This window comes from Diorhabda carinulata, chromosome 6 (genome assembly GCF_026250575.1).
Source record: "Diorhabda carinulata isolate Delta chromosome 6, icDioCari1.1, whole genome shotgun sequence".
Taxonomy (NCBI): Eukaryota; Metazoa; Arthropoda; class Insecta; order Coleoptera; family Chrysomelidae; genus Diorhabda; species Diorhabda carinulata.
This window is the reverse complement of record NC_079465.1, coordinates 31,044,042-31,064,061: the sequence shown is the minus strand read 5'-3', so window position 1 is coordinate 31,064,061 and position 20,020 is coordinate 31,044,042. Positions and strand designations below refer to the sequence as shown.

At 34.8% G+C, this 20,020-nt stretch overlaps 1 protein-coding gene across 1 annotated transcript in view; it reads left to right on the top strand.

Annotated features, from left to right (window-relative positions):
• The first annotated feature begins 7,835 nt into the window (after positions 1 to 7,835).
• Positions 7,836 to 20,020, top strand: part of LOC130895585 (dynein axonemal heavy chain 5) — a 54,076-nt gene continuing 41,891 nt past the window's right edge. Inside the window, exons 1-16 of the mRNA XM_057802960.1 lie at positions 7,836 to 7,967; positions 8,028 to 8,312; positions 11,128 to 11,227; positions 11,369 to 11,572; positions 11,624 to 11,868; positions 12,134 to 12,241; positions 12,294 to 12,618; positions 14,281 to 14,504; positions 14,720 to 14,867; positions 15,133 to 15,314; positions 15,760 to 15,966; positions 16,105 to 16,293; positions 16,348 to 16,624; positions 17,588 to 17,827; positions 17,884 to 18,050; positions 19,581 to 19,868. Of these exons, the coding sequence (XP_057658943.1) occupies positions 7,872 to 7,967; positions 8,028 to 8,312; positions 11,128 to 11,227; positions 11,369 to 11,572; positions 11,624 to 11,868; positions 12,134 to 12,241; positions 12,294 to 12,618; positions 14,281 to 14,504; positions 14,720 to 14,867; positions 15,133 to 15,314; positions 15,760 to 15,966; positions 16,105 to 16,293; positions 16,348 to 16,624; positions 17,588 to 17,827; positions 17,884 to 18,050; positions 19,581 to 19,868 (3,285 nt within the window). The 5' untranslated portion in view covers positions 7,836 to 7,871. The remainder of the gene's footprint in view (positions 7,968 to 8,027; positions 8,313 to 11,127; positions 11,228 to 11,368; positions 11,573 to 11,623; positions 11,869 to 12,133; positions 12,242 to 12,293; positions 12,619 to 14,280; positions 14,505 to 14,719; positions 14,868 to 15,132; positions 15,315 to 15,759; positions 15,967 to 16,104; positions 16,294 to 16,347; positions 16,625 to 17,587; positions 17,828 to 17,883; positions 18,051 to 19,580; positions 19,869 to 20,020) is intronic.

The window sequence follows — 20,020 nt, the reverse complement described above, 5'->3', positions numbered from 1 at the left end:
ATCAAAAAAGTGTTTTACTAAGAGCGACCGTGCTAATTAAACACCAAAGTGTACTAATACTAATATATTTACTAAAGAAAATAAACATTTCTCATTCCTTGATTGATTTATATTGAAAGAAACGATCGGGATTCATAACTGTACATGAAATTCGAATCCACAACAATCAAAAAAGTGTTTTACTAAGAGCGACCGTGCTAATTAAACACCAAAGTGTACTAATACTAATATATTTACTAAAGTAAATAAACATTTCTCATTCCTTGATTGATTTATATTGAAAGAAACGATCGGGATTCATAGTTGTACATGAAACTCGAATCCACAACAATCAAAAAAGTGTTTTACTAAGAGCGACCGTGCTAATTAAACACCAAAGTGTACTAATACTAATATATTTACTAAAGTAAATAAACATTTCTCATTCCTTGATTGATTTATATTGAAAGAAACGATCGGGATTCATAACTGTACATGAAATTCGAATCCACAACAATCAAAAAAGTGTTTTACTAAGAGCGACCGTGCTAATTAAACACCAAAGTGTACTAATACTAATATATTTCCTAGCTTTCGAATACTTATGTATTCATCGTCTGAGGAATAATTAGTTGAGATTCGAGGCGGTTTTAAACTGTGTTTTTTCTCATTTTCATTATCGTATGGGTTTACAGGGTTGTATTTGATTTACTTTAAGTTAATACATTATTTTGTTTTGTGAATTTTAGACGCATCATTCTGTATAATGAATAAATAACATTTTTGTTCAAACTGCAGTTTTTTTTCATTTTATTTTGAAAAATTTACATCGATTATTGAATCATTTGGAAAAAATCCTTCATTCTGAAGTACTTTGACTGCGATTTTTTTATAAAAGGACTAACGCCAAAGCGACATCGCTTACGATACAAAAATTACAATTAATTACGATAAATTCGTTGTTTGGGCTTTTCCCACCTTCCGAATGTGTCGATCCACGTCAAATTTTCGATCAAACTCAGTTGCTATGTTACTAAATAAAAATAAAACAGCCAAAGTGTTATCCTAAAATATTATACTGTTATAATATTTGTTTGATTCGTTATATTATTTAAACAATAAAAATGGAGAAGCCCGCGAGTGGTAATACTAAGAAACCGAGTAGTAAATTGGTCCTTCTTCAAGGTATAAGGAGATTCGCGATGCCTAGCAGGTCCTTCAGCGAAGGCACGCAAAATGTAAGTCGATTGGTGTAATTATCGATTCGATAAATTATTTGTAACAAAAGTTCATGCATGTCGGACGTTAATTATTCTTAAAAAATTCGAATTAACGTACTAAGTGCGTTTTATTCAACAAAAATCATCGACAACTACTCGTTATTCCATATTTAATATAATATATCATTATTTTTATGAACAAAGTTTATTCTACGGTTTTCTATTTACTGCTACAACTATCGGCACGCATGATCAACGCGTTTCTGAAGCTGAATTGTGGACAAAGTGATTTTCAGAGTTGAGAAAGCTCTGTTCAAAATGGGATGATTCTGAGACTAGTATTTGGAGCTGTTCGATCGTAATAAATCCGAATGTTGTTGTTGTTATGTGAAAACTATGAACGGCGAGTTTAATGAAGCGATTCGATGAGGAAATCGAGGAAAATCGACCCCATTTGAAGAAGAATAAACAGCAGATAATGTATCTTATCATAAACAGCTTCGTATCCACCATATTTTCCGTATCCGGTCCCTAGTTACTATTTTCTGTTCCCAGAAATCGAAAAGTTGATCCGATGGATAGTAATTAAGAGTTTATTGATTGCTTGTTTTAAGTAAAACCCCGAAATAATAATTTGGAAAGTTTCCGAGCAATCAACAAGAGATTGAGAACTTTTCCGTTAATTTTTATTGAATTTTATTGGTTTTCGTTTACTTTCTCAAGTTTTATGTGGTTTTCATGACTTTCCATTATGTTTTCACCAATTCCTCATTAATTTTTCTCAATTTCGAATGATTTTTATCGATTTTCATTAGTTTTCCTCAAATTTTCATTATTTTTCGTTTGCGTTTTCAAATTTACTGCAGTTTCCCTGGCTTTCCATTAATTTTTATCGATAATTTCCTTCAATATCGATTGATTTTTATTCATTTACATAAGTTTTTAGTTAATTTTCATTGGTTTTCGTTTTGTTTCTTAAGCTATCTTCAGTATTCATTGCTTTCACAACAATATGCGTCAATATCCATTGATTTTCATTAGTTTTTACTAAGTTTTCATTAGTTTTCGTTTACTTACTCAAGTTTACTGCAGTTTCCATGGCATTCTCTCGATTTTATTCATCAATTCGATGAAAATCGATTGATTTTCATCAGTTTTTACTAAATTTTCGTTTGTTTTCTTGGATTTTCTGAGATTTTCATTGCTTTCCATTTATTTTTTTTGCTATTTCTCGTCAATTTTTGTCAACATCCATGAATTTTCATCGATTTTCATTAGTTTTTACTAAGTTTTCATTAGTTTTCGCTTGCTTACTCAAGTTTACTGCAATTTCCATGGCTTTCCATCGATTTTACTCATCAATTTCGTTGTTTTCTTGGTTTTTCTGCGATTTTCATTGCTTTCCATTTATTTTTTTGCTATTTCTCATCAATTTTTGTCAATATCCATGGATTTTCGTCGATTTTCATTAGTTTTCACTAAGTTTTCATTAATTTTCGCTTGCTTACTCAAGTTTACTGCAATTTCCATGGCTTTCCCTCGATTTTACTCATCAATTTCGTTGTTTTCTTGGTTTTTCTGCGATTTTCATTGCTTTCCATTTATTTTTTTGCTATTTCTCATCAATTTTTGTCAACATCCATGGATTTTCATCGATTTTCATTAGTTTTCCTCAAATTTTCATCAATTTTCGCTTGCTTACTCAAGTTTACTGCAGTTTCCATGGCTTTCTCTCGATTTTACTCATCAATTTCGTTGTTTTCTTGGTTTTTCTGCGATTTTCATTGCTTTCCATTTATTTTTTTGCTATTTCTCATCAATTTTTGTCAACATCCATGAATTTTCGTCGATTTTCATTAGTTTTCACTAAGTTTTCATTAATTTTCGCTTGCTTACTCAAGTTTACTGCAATTTCCATGGCTTTCCATCGATTTTACTCATCAATTTCGTTGTTTTCTTGGTTTTTCTGCGATTTTCATTGCTTTCCATTTATTTTTTTGCTATTTCTCATCAATTTTTGTCAACATCCATGAATTTTCGTCGATTTTCATTAGTTTTCACTAAGTTTTCATTAATTTTCGCTTGCTTACTCAAGTTAACTGCAATTTCCATGGCTTTCCCTCGATTTTACTCATCAATTTCGTTGTTTTCTTGGTTTTTCTGCGATTTTCATTGCTTTCCATTTACTTTTTTGCTATTTCTCATCAATTTTTGTCGATATCCATGAATTTTCGTCGATTTTCATTAGTTTTCACTAAGTTTTCATTAATTTTCGCTTGCTTACTCAAGTTAACTGCAATTTCCATGGCTTTCCCTCGATTTTACTCATCAATTTCGTTGTTTTCTTGGTTTTTCTGCGATTTTCATTGCTTTCCATTTACTTTTTTGCTTTTTCTCATCAATTTTTGTCAACATCCATGAATTTTCGTCGATTTTCATTAGTTTTCACTAAGTTTTCATTAATTTTCGCTTGCTTACTCAAGTTAACTGCAATTTCCATGACTTTCCCTCGATTTTACTCAGCAATTTCATTAAATATCGAATGATTTCCATTTATTTTCATCAGTTTTTACTAAATTTCCGTTGTTTTCTTGGATTTTCTGCGATTTTCATTGCTTTCCATTTATTTTTTTGCTATTTCTCATCAATTTTTGTCGATATCCATGAATTTTCGTCGATTTTCATTAGTTTTCATTAATTTTCGCTTGCTTACTCAAATTTACTGCAATTTCCATGGCTTTCCCTCGATTTTACTCATCAATTTCGTTGTTTTCTTGGTTTTTCTGCGATTTTCATTGCTTTCCATTTATTTTTTTGCTATTTCTCATCAATTTTTGTCAACATCCATGAATTTTCGTCGATTTTCATTAGTTTTCCTCAAATTTTCATCAATTTTCGCTTGCTTACTCAAGTTTACTGCAATTTCCATGGCTTTCCCTCGATTTTACTCATCAATTTCGTTGTTTTCTTGGTTTTTCTGCGATTTTCATTGCTTTCCATTTATTTTTTTGCTATTTCTCATCAATTTTTGTCAACATCCATGGATTTTCATCGATTTCCATTAGTTTTCCTCAAATTTTCATCAATTTTCGCTTGCTTACTCAAGTTAACTGCAATTTCCATGACTTTCCCTCGATTTTACTCAGCAATTTCATTAAATATCGAATGATTTCCATTTATTTTCATCAGTTTTTACTAAATTTCCGTTGTTTTCTTGAATTTTTTGCGATTTTCATTGCTTTCCATTTATTTTTTTGCTATTTCGATGATAACAATCAAAACGATGATGGACCGAAGTGGAAGATCCGATTCCAAACAAGACGAATACCGTTTCATCTGCTGGTAAAGTCATGGCGTCGGTTTTTTTGGGAAAATTTTCATTGACTATCTTGAAAAAAGAAAAATTATCAACGTTCGAGCGAAGAAATCAAGCAAAAACGACCGCAATTGGTTAAGAAGAAAGTATTGTTTCCACACAGCTCACAAATCCGTTATTCCAATAGCCAAAATTGATGAATTGCTTCTACATCCACCCTATTCGCCAGAATTAGCCCCCTTGGATTATTTTCCGATTCCAGATCGATGATTTTTCATTTAATGGATATTTTGAGGAGCATGACGATAAACATCGCCGGGAAAAGCTACCAGGAGAGCTACGTCGCGATTTCTTCGTTAGACCAGATACTTTCGGGACCATCCTCGTATATCAAATACCAGCAAACAATTTCTAATAATACCCGAATCAAATTTATTTAGTTTTCCATGCGAAAACGAAGAAAAGTACTAAAAACTCACCTTTGGATTAAATTTTTGTTAATTTAGTATACAAACTCCAATTTTTTTGGGGTATACATTTAAGTTGGGACAACTTTAACGAATTTAACTTCTTTATACCCGCCATTGGTGTATATCCGGATGAATTGGTACCAGTTAGCGCGTGTACTTTAATTCGCCACCTCGCCCTTTGTTCTACATCAAATTCCGACACCATCATGAAACTAAGTATCAAGAAATAAGGGCATTCAAATGAAATTCTTCGAGAGTGACTAGTGCTACCTCGAACGGTTCGAGTTGAAAAGTGAATTACGAAAAAACTAGATCGTTAAAAAGTATCGAAAAATACAATTCTACGTAGTCATGCAAAGAAAATTTAATCATCCCCCACGATAGATATCATTTACGAACCCACGGATTTTAATTAGTCGATTAATTTTCATTTTATTACGTTTTGGCATTAAACGCGGCTTCGTTTTTACTTCAGTACGCGTTTGAATCGTTTCTAGTGCATTGGAAATACAAAAAAAAAGTGTTGGCTGGTTCTTGTGATGTAAATTTCATTTCATCCATGTCAAACTTGTTTTTTATTCTACTTAAACTGTTTCAAACAACGTACGAACCACCAAAATCGCTACAACCGTTTAAAAATGTCGCTAAACCTTTTCCAAGCTAGATCAACGTTCCATTTTGCCCAAAATCTGTTTTTAGTTCAATGAGATAACGTTGTTTTGTATGATTCTCTCTGTGAAATCTCCGAGAGCCTCTACAAGTGCCAGGACGATATTAGACCCAAAATCCCCGGGATAAATCTGATCTTCACATCTCAATTGGACGAGTTTGATCTTCAGAATCAAATGGAACGCGAAGATCTTCATCAAGACTCAAATTCAAGACTTTCTAAAGATATATGTTAAGTTTCTGTTTCTACTGAAAGAGAGACGTCGACTTTTACTATCCGAGTGCTTAAACTTCGCCAGGAATATCACTGGGAACTAATTCATGGTCTGGTGTCGCGGTTTTTGTCTAAATCTTCCTCGTCGGCTTAACCTAACCTAATAAATTTATATTTCTCGTAGTTTACTGAAAGTTTTATTCGACTTTTACTATCCGAGTGCTTAAACTTCGCCAGGAATATCACTGGGAACTAATTCATGGTCTGGTATCGCGGTTTTTGTCTATATCTTCCTCGTCGGCTTAACCTAACCTAATAAATTTATATTTCTCGTAGTTTACTGAAAGTTTTATTCGACTTTTACTATCCGAGTGCTTAAACTTCGCCAGGAATATCACTGGGAACTAATTCATGGTCTGGTGTCGCGGTTTTTGTCTAAATCTTCCTCGTCGGCTTAACCTAACCTAATAAATTTATATTTCTCGTAGTTTACTGAAAGTTTTATTCGACTTTTACTATCCGAGTGCTTAAACTTTGCCAGGAATATCACTGGGAACTAATTCATGGTCTGGTGTCGCGGTTTTTGTCTAAATCTTCCTCGTCGGCTTAACCTAGCCTAATAAATTTATATTTCTCGTAGTTTACTGAAAGTTTTATTCGACTTTTACTATCCGAGTGCTTAAACTTCGCCAGGAATATCACTGGGAACTAATTCATGGTCTGGTATCGCGGTTTTTGTCTAAATCTTCCTCGTCGGCTTAACCTAACCTAATAAATTTATATTTCTCGTAGTTTACTGAAAGTTTTATTCGACTTTTACTATCCGAGTGCTTAAACTTCGCCAGGAATATCACTGGGAACTAATTCATGGTCTGGTATCGCGGTTTTTGTCTATATCTTCCTCGTCGGCTTAACCTAACCTAATAAATTTATATTTCTCGTAGTTTACTGAAAGTTTTATTCGACTTTTACTATCCGAGTGCTTAAACTTTGCCAGGAATATCACTGGGAACTAATTCATGGTCTGGTGTCGCGGTTTTTGTCTAAATCTTCCTCGTCGGCTTAACCTAGCCTAATAAATTTATATTTCTCGTAGTTTACTGAAAGTTTTATTCGACTTTTACTATCCGAGTGCTTAAACTTCGCCAGGAATATCACTGGGAACTAATTCATGGTCTGGTATCGCGGTTTTTGTCTAAATCTTCCTCGTCGGCTTAACCTAACCTAATAAATTTATATTTCTCGTAGTTTACTGAAAGTTTTATTCGACTTTTACTATCCGAGTGCTTAAACTTCGCCAGGAATATCACTGGGAACTAATTCATGGTCTGGTATCGCGGTTTTTGTCTATATCTTCCTCGTCGGCTTAACCTAACCTAATAAATTTATATTTCTCGTAGTTTACTGAAAGTTTTATTCGACTTTTACTATCCGAGTGCTTAAACTTTGCCAGGAATATCACTGGGAACTAATTCATGGTCTGGTGTCGCGGTTTTTGTCTAAATCTTCCTCGTCGGCTTAACCTAACCTAATAAATTTATATTTCTCGTAGTTTACTGAAAGTTTTATTCGACTTTTACTATCCGAGTGCTTAAACTTCGCCAGGAATATCACTGGGAACTAATTCATGGTCTGGTATCGCGGTTTTTGTCTATATCTTCCTCGTCGGCTTAACCTAACCTAATAAATTTATATTACTCGTAGTTTACTGAAAGTTCTGTAAAATGTTCGTACATGGTATACGCGATTATCCAGTCTCTACATCTGACGAAGATTTCGAAGACGACGACGATGAAGATGATCCCGAGAAACTACTCATTGTAAATAATTTATTTATTATGAGATATTAATGGTGAAAAGCTTAATTTATGTCGAGTCGAATTGTTCAAAATGACGTGTGTTTTTGTTGAAAACCTTTCTGCTATACCGAGTCGTCGATTTTTATATTTTTCTTTTATTAGCGCCGTCGAGAAGAATGCGAGCGGAAAGCTAGAAGAGGCGAAATGGATCCTCGATTGGAATTTACCTTCCAATTACTCATGGACGCCACCGGTCTACCTAGAAACGAAATAATGGATCATGCTTTCGAAGGAGATATGGTATTCGTTTTCACTACTTTATAAAATTCGATCAAAAACATCTTTTTCTTCTATATCCAGCTGGACGAAATCAACCAACTGTTTTTACCTCACATGAAAACGAAATTGATGTGGTTCTACCAAGACATGGAGGAGACATCGTCCGAACCTACCGCGGATCCAAATAAACCGAGCACCAGCAGGCAATTGCAACCGACTTCCAGCAAACTTACTTTGATACAACAGCATACTTACAAAAAGAAATTGTTTCTCACAGATGGCGTGAGCGTACCTTTAACAGGGACACTCATATACATATACAGGACTAATAGTAGTAAACAACTTCCTGAAGAGGGCTTCCAAAAGGTGATTTTTCTATATAATAATTTAAAATAGTACTTGGCTTTCTAATACCAGTCAAATGGAGGTTTATGGTTTGTGATTGTGAAGCTGTCCGAGACCCCAGAGCTATCCACAGTTGACCAGAATCTTGGAGAAGCTCAGGACGTAGATAAAAAGTCTCTGAAATGATGTTTGGCCGATATTCGACCTAGAGCAATATTTGCAACATCTTCCCGTGGGACATCAACACCGACTGCTCCTGAAGACTTCTTTCTTTGGAGCACATCTTTCTAAAATTTAACAGGGACACTCATATACATATACAGGACTAATAGTACTAAACAACTTCCTGAAGAGGGTTTCCAAAAGGTGATTTTTCTAAAACCAGTCAAATGGAGGTTTATGGTTTGTGATTGTGAAGCTGTCCGAGACCCCAGAGCTATCCACAGTTGACCATAATCTTGGAGAAGCTCAGGACGTAGATAAAAAGTCTCTGAAATGATGTTTGGCCGATATTCGACCTAGAGCAATATTTGCAACATGTTCCCGTGGCACATCAACACCGACTGCTCCTGAAGACTTCTTTCTTTGGAGCACATCTTTCTAAAATTTAACAGGGACACTCATATACATATACAGGACTGATAGTACTAAACAACTTCCTGAAGAGGGTTTCCAAAAGGTGATTTTTCTAAAACCAGTCAAATGGAGGTTTATGGTTTGTGATTGTGAAGCTGTCCGAGACCCCAGAGCTATCCACAGTTGACCAGAATCTTGGAGAAGCTCAGGGCGTAGATAAAAAGTCTCTGAAATGATGTTTGACCGATATTCGACCTAGAGCAATATTTGCAACATCTTCCCGTGGCACATCAACACCGACTGCTCCCGAAGACTTCTTTCTTTGGAGCACATCTTTCTAAAATTTAACAGGGACACTCATACACATATACAGGACTAATAGTACTAAACAACTTCCTGAAGAGGGTTTCCAAAAGGTGATTTTTCTAATACCAGTCAAATGGAGGTTTATGGTTTGTGATTGTGAAGCTGTCCGAGACCCCAGAGCTATCCACAGTTGACCAGAATCTTGGAGAAGCTCAGGACGTAGATAAAAAGTCTCTGAAATGATGTTTGGCCGATATTCGACCTAGAACAATATTTGCAACATGTTCCCGTGGCACATCAACACCGACTGCTCCTGAAGACTTCTTTCTTTGGAGCACATCTTTCTAAAATTTAACAGGGACACTCATATACATATACAGGACTGATAGTACTAAACAACTTCCTGAAGAGGGTTTCCAAAAGGTGATTTTTCTAATACCAGTCAAATGGAGGTTTATGGTTTGTGATTGTGAGGCTGTCCGAGACCCCAGAGCTATCCACAGTTGACCAGAATCTTGGAGAAGCTCAGGACGTAGATAAAAAGTCTCTGAAATGATGTTTGGCCGATATTCGACCTAGAGCAATATTTGCAACATCTTCTTGTGGGACATCAACACCGACTGCTCCTGAAGACTTCTTTCTTTGGAGCACATCTTTCTAAAATTTAACAGGGACACTCATATACATATACAGGACTAATAGTACTAAACAACTTCCTGAAGAGGGTTTCCAAAAGGTGATTTTTCTAATACCAGTCAAATGGAGGTTTATGGTTTGTGATTGTGAAGCTGTCCGAGACCCCAGAGCTATCCACAGTTGACCAGAATCTTGGAGAAGCTCAGGACGTAGATAAAAAGTCTCTGAAATGATGTTTGACCGATATTCGACCTAGAGCAATATTTGCAACATCTTCTTGTGGGACATCAACACCGACTGCTCCTGAAGACTTCTTTCTTTGGAGAACATCTTTCTAAAATTTAACAGGGACACTCATACACATATACAGGACTAATAGTACTAAACAACTTCCTGAAGAGGGTTTCCAAAAGGTGATTTTTTTAAAATCAGTCAAATGGAGGTTTATGGTTTGTGATTGTGAAGCTGTCCGAGACCCCAGAGCTATCCACAGTTGACCAGAATCTTGGAGAAGCTCAGGATGTAGATAAAAAGTCTCTGAAATGATGTTTGACCGATATTCGACCTAGAGCAATATTTGCAACATCTTCTTGTGGGACATCAACACCGACTGCTCCTGAAGACTTCTTTCTTTGGAGCACATCTTTCTAAAATTTAACAGGGACACTCATACACATATACAGGACTAATAGTACTAAACAACTTCCTGAAGAGGGTTTCCAAAAGGTGATTTTTCTAAAACCAGTCAAATGGAGGTTTATGGTTTGTGATTGTGAAGCTGTCCGAGACCCCAGAGCTATCCACAGTTGACCAGAATCTTGGAGAAGCTCAGGACGTAGATAAAAAGTCTCTGAAATGATGTTTGACCGATATTCGACCTAGAGCAATATTTGCAACATCTTCCCGTGGCACATCAACACCGACTGCTCCTGAAGACTTCTTTCTTTGGAGCACATCTTTCTAAAATTTAACAGGGACACTCATATACATATACAGGACTGATAGTACTAAACAACTTCCTGAAGAGGGTTTCCAAAAGGTGATTTTTCTAATACCAGTCAAATGGAGGTTTATGGTTTGTGATTGTGAAGCTGTCCGAGACCCCAGAGCTATCCACAGTTGACCAGAATCTTGGAGAAGCTCAGGACGTAGATAAAAAGTCTCTGAAATGATGTTTGGCCGATATTCGACCTAGAGCCTGAAGACTTCTTTCTAAAACTATAAAACCTCCAGTATCAGCATCGATATCCATCCAAAGACTTCTCGAGCGTTTGCTTTTTAACTAAAACGAAGTGTGCTAAAAATTAGTATGTTTCAGGACTTGTTTGTGGGTATAATCGATTCGAAACACGTCGGTTTGGTAACCAGCATCCAAAGAATCATCGAATTCGTTTTCATGGAGGCGTTAGCCCACCCCAGTTTAGATTGCGAAGACGACGCCGCTTCCTGTCCAATGGTAAAAAATAATCTACTGCCGAATTTGAGATCTTTTTGTAGCGTTCTAAAAGGTAAATAGCTTCGAAACTTTCTCCAATCAAATTTCAACGAGATTTTTCTAGTTTGCGAAGAAGTATGCGGCAGCGGCAACTTATTCGACGACGGTAAAGTTATAACGGCGCATCTCGACGCCGACGACGTAAAAGAAATGGCGAAACATCCGGATCAGATACAACGGCTGGAAAATCGAGTCAAGGGATGGATTAAGCGATTGGACGAAATTTTAAAGGAAAGCGAACAGATTAGACGAGAAAACGATTCCTCAGGTTTCACGTTAATTCAATTAATTTTCTTTTTTGATCAAAAAAAGTTTCCAGGACCTCAAGACGAATTGGAATATTGGAAAAAAAGGGGAGCGCAGTTTTCTCAAATCGTTAATCAAGTAAATACTTCCGAAGTACAGATGACGATATTGTGTTTGAAGTTGGCGCACGCGAAAATTTTGAAAGAGTGGAAAGAAACCGATAAAAAAATTACTTTTTGTTATAACGAAGCCAAAGATAACGCCAAGTTTATACAAGCTCTAGAAACGAAATGTCACTCCTTATATTTGGATGATCCGGTAAGTACGATGACTATTTAATCTATTTCCTAAATATCGAGATGTTTGTCCTACGCGGAATGTTATTTATCATTGTAAACTCGCTCAAAATGAAGAGAAACCGTCTAATCAAATTCAATTACGTCGATTTTTTCCACCAGAATCTTCTTGGTGCTTTCCGGGAAGTTAAAAAACAGGTAAATCGTTTAGGTGGTGGTATTTGGGGTCTAATAGAAGGAATATTAATATTTGTTCGTCGGGAAAACTGGATTTTGATAAATTTCAGGTGAAAATGCAATCTTCCATTATGGGGTTACTACAAACGGTTCGCTTGATACACAGCGTTTCGCAATTTTATAATACGTCCGAAAGAACATCTGCTCTAATGGTCAAAGTAAGTTTGATTTCTGTCGAGAGGCGATTGTCCAAATTGTTTTTTCTTGAAGATAACCAATCAGATGATCGAAACTTGTAAGGATTATATAACCTGTAGAGGACAGGAAAGTATCTGGTCGCAGGAAAGGTGTCATATGAAGGAAAAACTCGCGCAGTGCATTATTTTGAATAGAGTTTATAGGAAAACTTACAATATCGTAAAAGCGCAGTCGTTTTTACCTGAACAACGACAATTCAATTTTTCGGAAAACTACGTTTTCGGAAAATTCGACGCTTTCTGTAGAAGATTGATGAAAATAATCGCCATGTTCGATCTTATTGATGATTACAGCGGCTTGTTTCAACGTAGAATGGAAGGACTGCTCTTAGGAGACGGTAAAGTATATTAAAAAAAATAGAAAGTGATTTTTTTAATAAAAAATGTGGTAATCGATTTATTTCCCTTGAATGAAGCGCACTTGTAAACCCTAATAAATCGATTTAAACAATCGATTACCCGGAAAATCGCTTTCGGATTAAAAACATTTCGATTTTTAGTTATTTCTGATTCGCTTGTATAAAAACTTTAACATTTCCGAGGCTAAATCCAAGGATGAAACGTTTATCCAAGTTACCGTTTGGTTTTTGAATAAAAAATGTGGTAATCGATTTATTTCCTTTGACTTGAGCGCACTTTTAAACCCTAATAAATCGATTTAAACCATCGATTATTCGGAAAATCGCTTTCGGATTAGAAACATTCCGATTTTTTGACATTTCTGATTCGCTTGTATGAAAACTTTGATATTTCCGAGGCTAAATCCAAGGATGAAACGTTTATCCAAGTTACCGTTCGGTTTTTGGACAAAAAATGCGGTAATCGATTTATTTCCCTTGAATCGAGCGCACTTGTAAACCCTAATAAATCGATTTAAACAATCGATTACCCGGAAAATCGCTTTCGGATTAAAAACATTTCGATTTTTCGATATTTCTGATTCGCTTGTATGAAAACTTTAACATTTCCGAGGCTAAATTCAAGGATGAAACGTTTATCCAAGTTACCGTTCAGTTTTTGAATAAAAAATGTGGAAATCGATTTATTTTCCTTGAATTAAGCACTTGTAAACCCTAATAAATCGATTTAAGCAATCGATTACCCGGAAAATCGCTTTCGGATTAAAAACATTTCGATTTTTCGATATTTCTGATTCGCTTGTATGAAAACTTTAACATTTCCGAGGCTAAATTCAAGGATGAAACGTTTATCCAAGTTACCGTTCAGTTTTTGAATCAAAAATGTGGTAATCGATTTATTTCCCTTGAATTGAGCGCACTGGAAAACCCTAATAAATCGATTTAAACAATCGATTATCCGGAAAATCGCTTTCGGATTAAAAATATTTCGATTTTTCGATATTTCTGATTCGCTTGTATAAAAACTTTGATATTTCCGAGACTAAAACCAAGGATTCATTACTAATTGTTTCAATTTGTTATTTGTACGAAATATATTCAGACTGAAAGTTAAAATGGAAGATATTTGAAACGTCCAACGACTTTTGGTGATGTGTTCGAACAAAAACGTTTTTGAACGTTCAAAACATCGAATTTATGAACAATCCCTCGTACAGTCCTTGTTTAACACCTGATGACTCCTTTTTATTACCGTAGATCAAAAATAATTCAACACGTTACGAATATTTGATTCATTTGATTATTTCGAAACTTTAGTAGCAACCCTCGTAATAAATCGATTTAAAAATTTCGATTTTCAAATTTTGAAACTAGATTTCTTATTCCAAAAGTAGTAAATAAAAAAAAACTTATACTTAAGGTATTATTAGTTTATTAATTATTACCGAACGCTTAAAATTTTCAACTTTGTACATTTCGAAGTTTCCCCAGGTAAGGAAAGATCTGAGTGATGTCTACCAACCTTTTAAAAATAAAATAACCGTAATTGGTCGGCGATGAATCTTTTAGAATCATTAAAAATATTATTTTCGTTTTTAATTTTGTAGATTGTAGTTTCGATGGTGAATTTTGTATTTGTAGCTTTAGAGGAAGCCATCCAAAAATTCGGGGAGATCAAACAAATCGTCACGAATAAAACGTACGATTATTTAGATCATCGAAACAACGAATTCGAATCGGATTTCGAAATGTTTTTGACGAATACCGAACAGTTAAGGCAGGGCGTAGCGGAATCGATCGAAAAAAATTTCGATAGCGTTTGGGAAACACCACAAGGGATACGTTTTTTGACCAGATTCGAAAAGGTTCGTAAATTTACCAAGGTTAATCAAAAAGAAAAAGTTCTACTTTGAAAACAACGAAAATTTCGAAAATAAAAATCAAGTTACAGTCCTAGTGGATTATTATTTGCTAATTTAGGTCTCATCAGTACAATGTAATTCGTTATTGTCTAAAATGTGTATTTACGTCAATAATTGGTGATAGAAATAATTTTTTTTATTGATATTTTGAAATGTAGGTCAGTGAAAAAATTCCTTTGGTAAAAATGGAAGAAAAATACGAGAGGATATTGAAATATTGCGAAAAGGAAGTGGAAAGGATAGTGAAAATGTATAAAAAACAGAAAGATGATCCTCCCATTTCGAATTTGTTTCCGCCGATTGCTGGTAAATACAATTTTTGATAATTTTGTAAAATTAACGCAAAATTCGACTTTTTCGAACGCGTTTTTGATAATTCGACTTTACACACTGTTTTTCGAACGCGTTCTTCTTCTTTTACACAGCGATTGTTTATAAAATATACGAGGTCTTAAAAAAAATGAAGGAATCATTACAAAGTAACCAATTTACTAAAAATGAAACGATTTGGAATATTTCTTTAAACAAAACGAATGTTATTAGTTAGTTTTAATTGAAAATTCCATTACAGGAAGGATAAAATGGTCTAGAGCTCTAGTTTCTCATTTAGACGAACTTTTAACTAGTGTAACGACACATCACATATTAAAAAATCTTCCAGCTACCGTGGAATTATCTAAAAAACACAAGATAGCAGAAACTATGTTGAAGACGTTCGAAACTGATATGGTTGCTCTGTGGATGAATCAACACGTCAGTATGAACAATTTTTTTCTTTTATAAACTTGTTAAACTAAAACATCTTGAAACGTACGTAACTTTTAGCAGGGAAAGTAATTGTTTCTTTTTTAAAACGTTCAACCTCGACAGAATAACCTCCAGCGTATTTCTCCTCCAAGTGCAATTCCCCAGGTACAGAAATGCTACGAGGTTCGTCGCTCTATTCTAGTACCTAGCACCGAGCCTCCAGTCACTTTGTACTCCTTGGGGTCTTTCTGTGTCGTATTTTTAATATTCTATCAGTGAATTCGTAGGCTACCATCTTCTGTAGGTATCCTGGGACGTCCATCTGTTAAACCTAATTAATTCAGGTATCGATTGAGGTTCGAAGATGGTATATTACTAGTTGGAATTAAAGAAAAGTCTTCAAATCAATAAAACAAGTTTGGTTAGAGACCTGTAAAGGATATATTTTCAGATATCCGAAGTGGATCCTTGTTTGCTGAGAAACCTTTTGACTGTTTGTCAAGATCAACAAAAATTGAAAGTCAATATCCACCCGGTTATACCGTTATTGATTAAAGAATCAGATTTAATGATCAAAATGAAATTACCGATACCGATGGTTGCTTTGACGCTTTATACTAAACAAGATCATTTTAATTTGGTGATCGATTCTTTACAAGTAAGTTTATAGCAGAATATTTTGATTTTACCTACTAATACAGATATTTATGCATGTTATTGGTTTTCGGTTAGGATATACATCATTAAATATATTAGTTTATAGTCGAGGAACCTTTTGTTTTATTTTTGTTTGCAGTTTTTGATCGACGACTTTTTAAAAGCCGTTAAAAGTGTAAAATTAGAAGTAAGGCCACTATTTTTACCGCATTTGATCAAATTAACTCATAAAATCGAGCCCGGTTTGACCAAACTCAATTGGGTATCGCCCGATTGGCAACAGTTTATCGATAAAGGAAATATTGCGATCGGCAATTTCAAAGAACTGGTAAGTACGTGTCTGTTTATCTGTTAGATATATTTTGAGTTTATTTCTTTTTAGACCGACAGAGTTCACGATATATACGAAAACAGAGTCCTGCAAGTATTGGAAAGCATGCAGGTCATACAACTTTATGCTTTGCCGGATATCGGTGAAGATCCATGGACCGTCGATATGTTCTGTAACAAAATCGATACTATTTGTAGAAATTCTGCCATCGAACTACAAAAAAAAAGTTTGATGGTAGAGGAAGCCGTTGAAGAGATACTATCGTTAGTGAAAAGGGCTAATATCGATCCTCAATGCAGCTTAGACGAAGAAAGCTTCGCGTTCGAAGGTAAAATAGTCAAACTTCATCTTTTACTCATTATTACCTTCAGCAGATGTCACTTTGATAGTAAGGAACTGCCCTTTTTAAATGTCACTTTAGATTTTTTTTATAAACCTCAGAATAAATCTCCCGGCTTGAACTGCAGGTCTAAATCTAGTTCCAATTCTACAAAATTACCTAGTCCTTTGAGCAGATAGGTTACTTAAACCAGCTTCAGCTTCAAATTTGTCTAAATAGTCCATTCTTTTCGTTCAACAACAATAACTTGAGCCATTGGTAGCTTCTAGGTGGCGAAACCAGAACTAAGTGCTTGGGAATTATCTGGAGCTTCAATAAAATCTCATGCTTACAGTCTGCAAGCTGCACCTGGAACTAAGAACGAGTCTTTCGACCTGCAGGTCGAAATCTAGTTGTTCGTAAGCTCCATTTCTACAAAATTACCTAGTCCTTTGAGCAGATAGGTTACTTAAACCAGCTTCAGCTTCAAATTTGTCTAAATAGTCCATTCTTTTCGTTCAACAACAATAACTTGAGCCATTGGTAGCTTCTAGGTGGCGAAACCAGAACTAAGTGCTTGGGAATTATCTGGAGCTTCAATAAAATCTCATGCTTACAGTCTGCAAGCTGCACCTGGAACTAAGAACGAGTCTTTCGACCTGCAGGTCGAAATCTAGTTGTTCGTAAGCTCCATTTCTACAAAATTACCTAGTCCTTTGAGCAGATAGGTTACTTAAACCAGCTTCAGCTTCAAATTTGTCTAAATAGTCCATTCTTTTCGTTCAACAACAATAACTTGAGCCGTTGGTAGCTTCTAGGTGACGAAACTACCACTAAGTGCAAAGTACCCCGCAAATCTCTATGATTCGTGTCTGGATTGTTGGGTGGTTGCTCTGATAAAGGGTGTTGACAATATTTAGTTATCGATACGCGTCTTTTTGATTAAACTAACCGTTGTTGGTATATGTGTAGATGAAGAAAAACATACAGATGTCAGCTCTAGTCAGCAACCATCCGATTGGTCGTTAGTTTGGGATTGTTTCGAAAAACCCCATATACTTATTGGAGGAAACGTCAACAAATCCGTCCACGATATAGTAAAAGGAGCACTAGGCGAAATGAGAAGATACTATAGTAGAAAAATCATAGATGTACTAGTTAAAGTCACTAGAACGTCCTTAGATACGTTAAGAAAACGATTTTCCATGGAACGTGAGTAAAATTCGATTGGAAATTATCGTCGGATCGATAAAAATGTTTCTGTACAGATAAAAATGAAAGAACGGCAGTTTTTAAATTGAATTCGATACTTCTGATACCGAAAGTGGCGATCAAACCAAATTTGGACGAGATCCAGGATATTTTAGTATCGGTTGGAAAAACTGTCACTTCAGTAGCGAAGGGAGTAGGGCAATGGGCTTTAGGACCGGGACAGGTGTGTACCAAATTGATTTTTTATGAAAAAATCAGTACGAACATAAGGAAATATCAAAAAAGCGGACTCGGAAACTTCGTTTGAAGTATTGCGGGTGTTCAAAAGTGATTTTTTTACCTAATTTGGTATCTGAAGCATTTTTAACGATGACTCATCTCTTAATTACGTATTTTTGTTTATATTTTTACGTTTCCGCGTGTTTTAACTCACCATATTACCTTTTAACTATGTCATATCGAACTGCACATCGCAACTATTCAATCACCCCGCTTGGCTCTGTACGTTCTAGTTTGATACTAAGATGTAACTGTCTCTAATTGGAGGTTATACTAAATAGGCGATTGTTCTGATGTGAATCAACTTTTGTAAATATGAAAATATGATTCCTTATGTTCGTCTTGTATATAATTCCATTATTTCATTCTTTTCGTATGTTTCGTGACTATATGTTGGTAGAAAAATTGTTTTATGATTGGCCTGATTATTTTATTTTTATTTATGTAGTGTATTAGTTCATTTTAAAGCCCTAAATCGTAACTTCAAAGAAATATATTTGTGATAAAGTTTTTTAAGCTAGCTCCTCTCCAACTCAACCGATTTAAGTATTTAAAAGCTCAAAAGAAAGAGGATATTTCAACGAGTGTTTTCCAACTAAAACGAAGGCTCTATCTTGAATAGAACCTGAGATATTGAGGATAGAAGGTGTGTATGTGAAAAACTCCCACAAGTAATGTACAGGGGGAAATCGCATTTGAGTATAACTTGAGAACGGTGAAAATTAGATAAAATCCGATGGTTGATGGCTGATCCGTGCATCAATACCTTCCATTGAAAAAAAAAATTAAACAAATCGGTTGGGACTCGGAATGGAAATCTTCAATTTTTTTAATATATAAGATTATTACTAGATATATTCAGTATAACTATTCTTCGATTTCTTTTATTGTTTTTTCCTCTTAAAAATTAACGTTCAATGAATACTCGACGTTTTTATGAATATTATTTGCCTCATTCACTGTACTATATATCGACTGTACTAATATTAATGTATTAGCGAATTTCCGCACAACTAAATTGCATTTGACTAAAAATCAGTGCAGGTTTCTTTATTTCTATAATTATTTTCGTTCACTTTTCGAAAAAATAAATACAGGGTTATTCATTTTTATAAATAAATCGATAATATAAAAGAATAGTCCTTGGATTGACCTAGAGACGGTTAAACAGATCCAAACGACACTTTGTATCAATTAGAAACTGTTTGTAAATATTGATAACCCTGTATTATATATACATATATATATATATATATATATATATATATTTCAATAGTTGATTTAGTATTAATAATAATAATAATATTTTTTTTTCATACCACTAAACTCACTCACTCACACCACTGTATAAAATCTAATGTTAAAAACATCACTCGTATCACATAACCTCACATTCTACTGCTTCCGAAAACATAACCTCACATTACTGTAAAAAATACGTACCGGGGCATGCGGCTTTGTATATACATAAAAGGCAAACACCCCGAAGAAATCAGCATGGACAAAAATTGCTGGTCCGAAATCTAGTCTAATGGATATAGTCAATCGTTCACGTTATGATCAAAAGGCTACCAACAAAGCATCGATAAAAGGAAAAGAAGAAAACGTCAAGAATAGAAGAAGAAAATTATACCGTTTACTCACCGAAGAAAAACCCACCATTCCTTTACAGCAGAGGAATTTCTATAATCTCGTCATGGAAAACAAGGAAGTCATCAAAACTTCATCTTTATTGTCAACTTGTACGCAAGATATGAAACAGGTAAAATAATCCGAAGTTTTCGAGCGCGTACGGTCCTGTTTTTTATTTACATCTTACATTATTAAAACATGCGATTATTTGGTGTTGTAATAACCAAAAAAAATAAAAAAATAACGGTTACAAATCGGCTTAATTTAGAACTAAAAAATCTC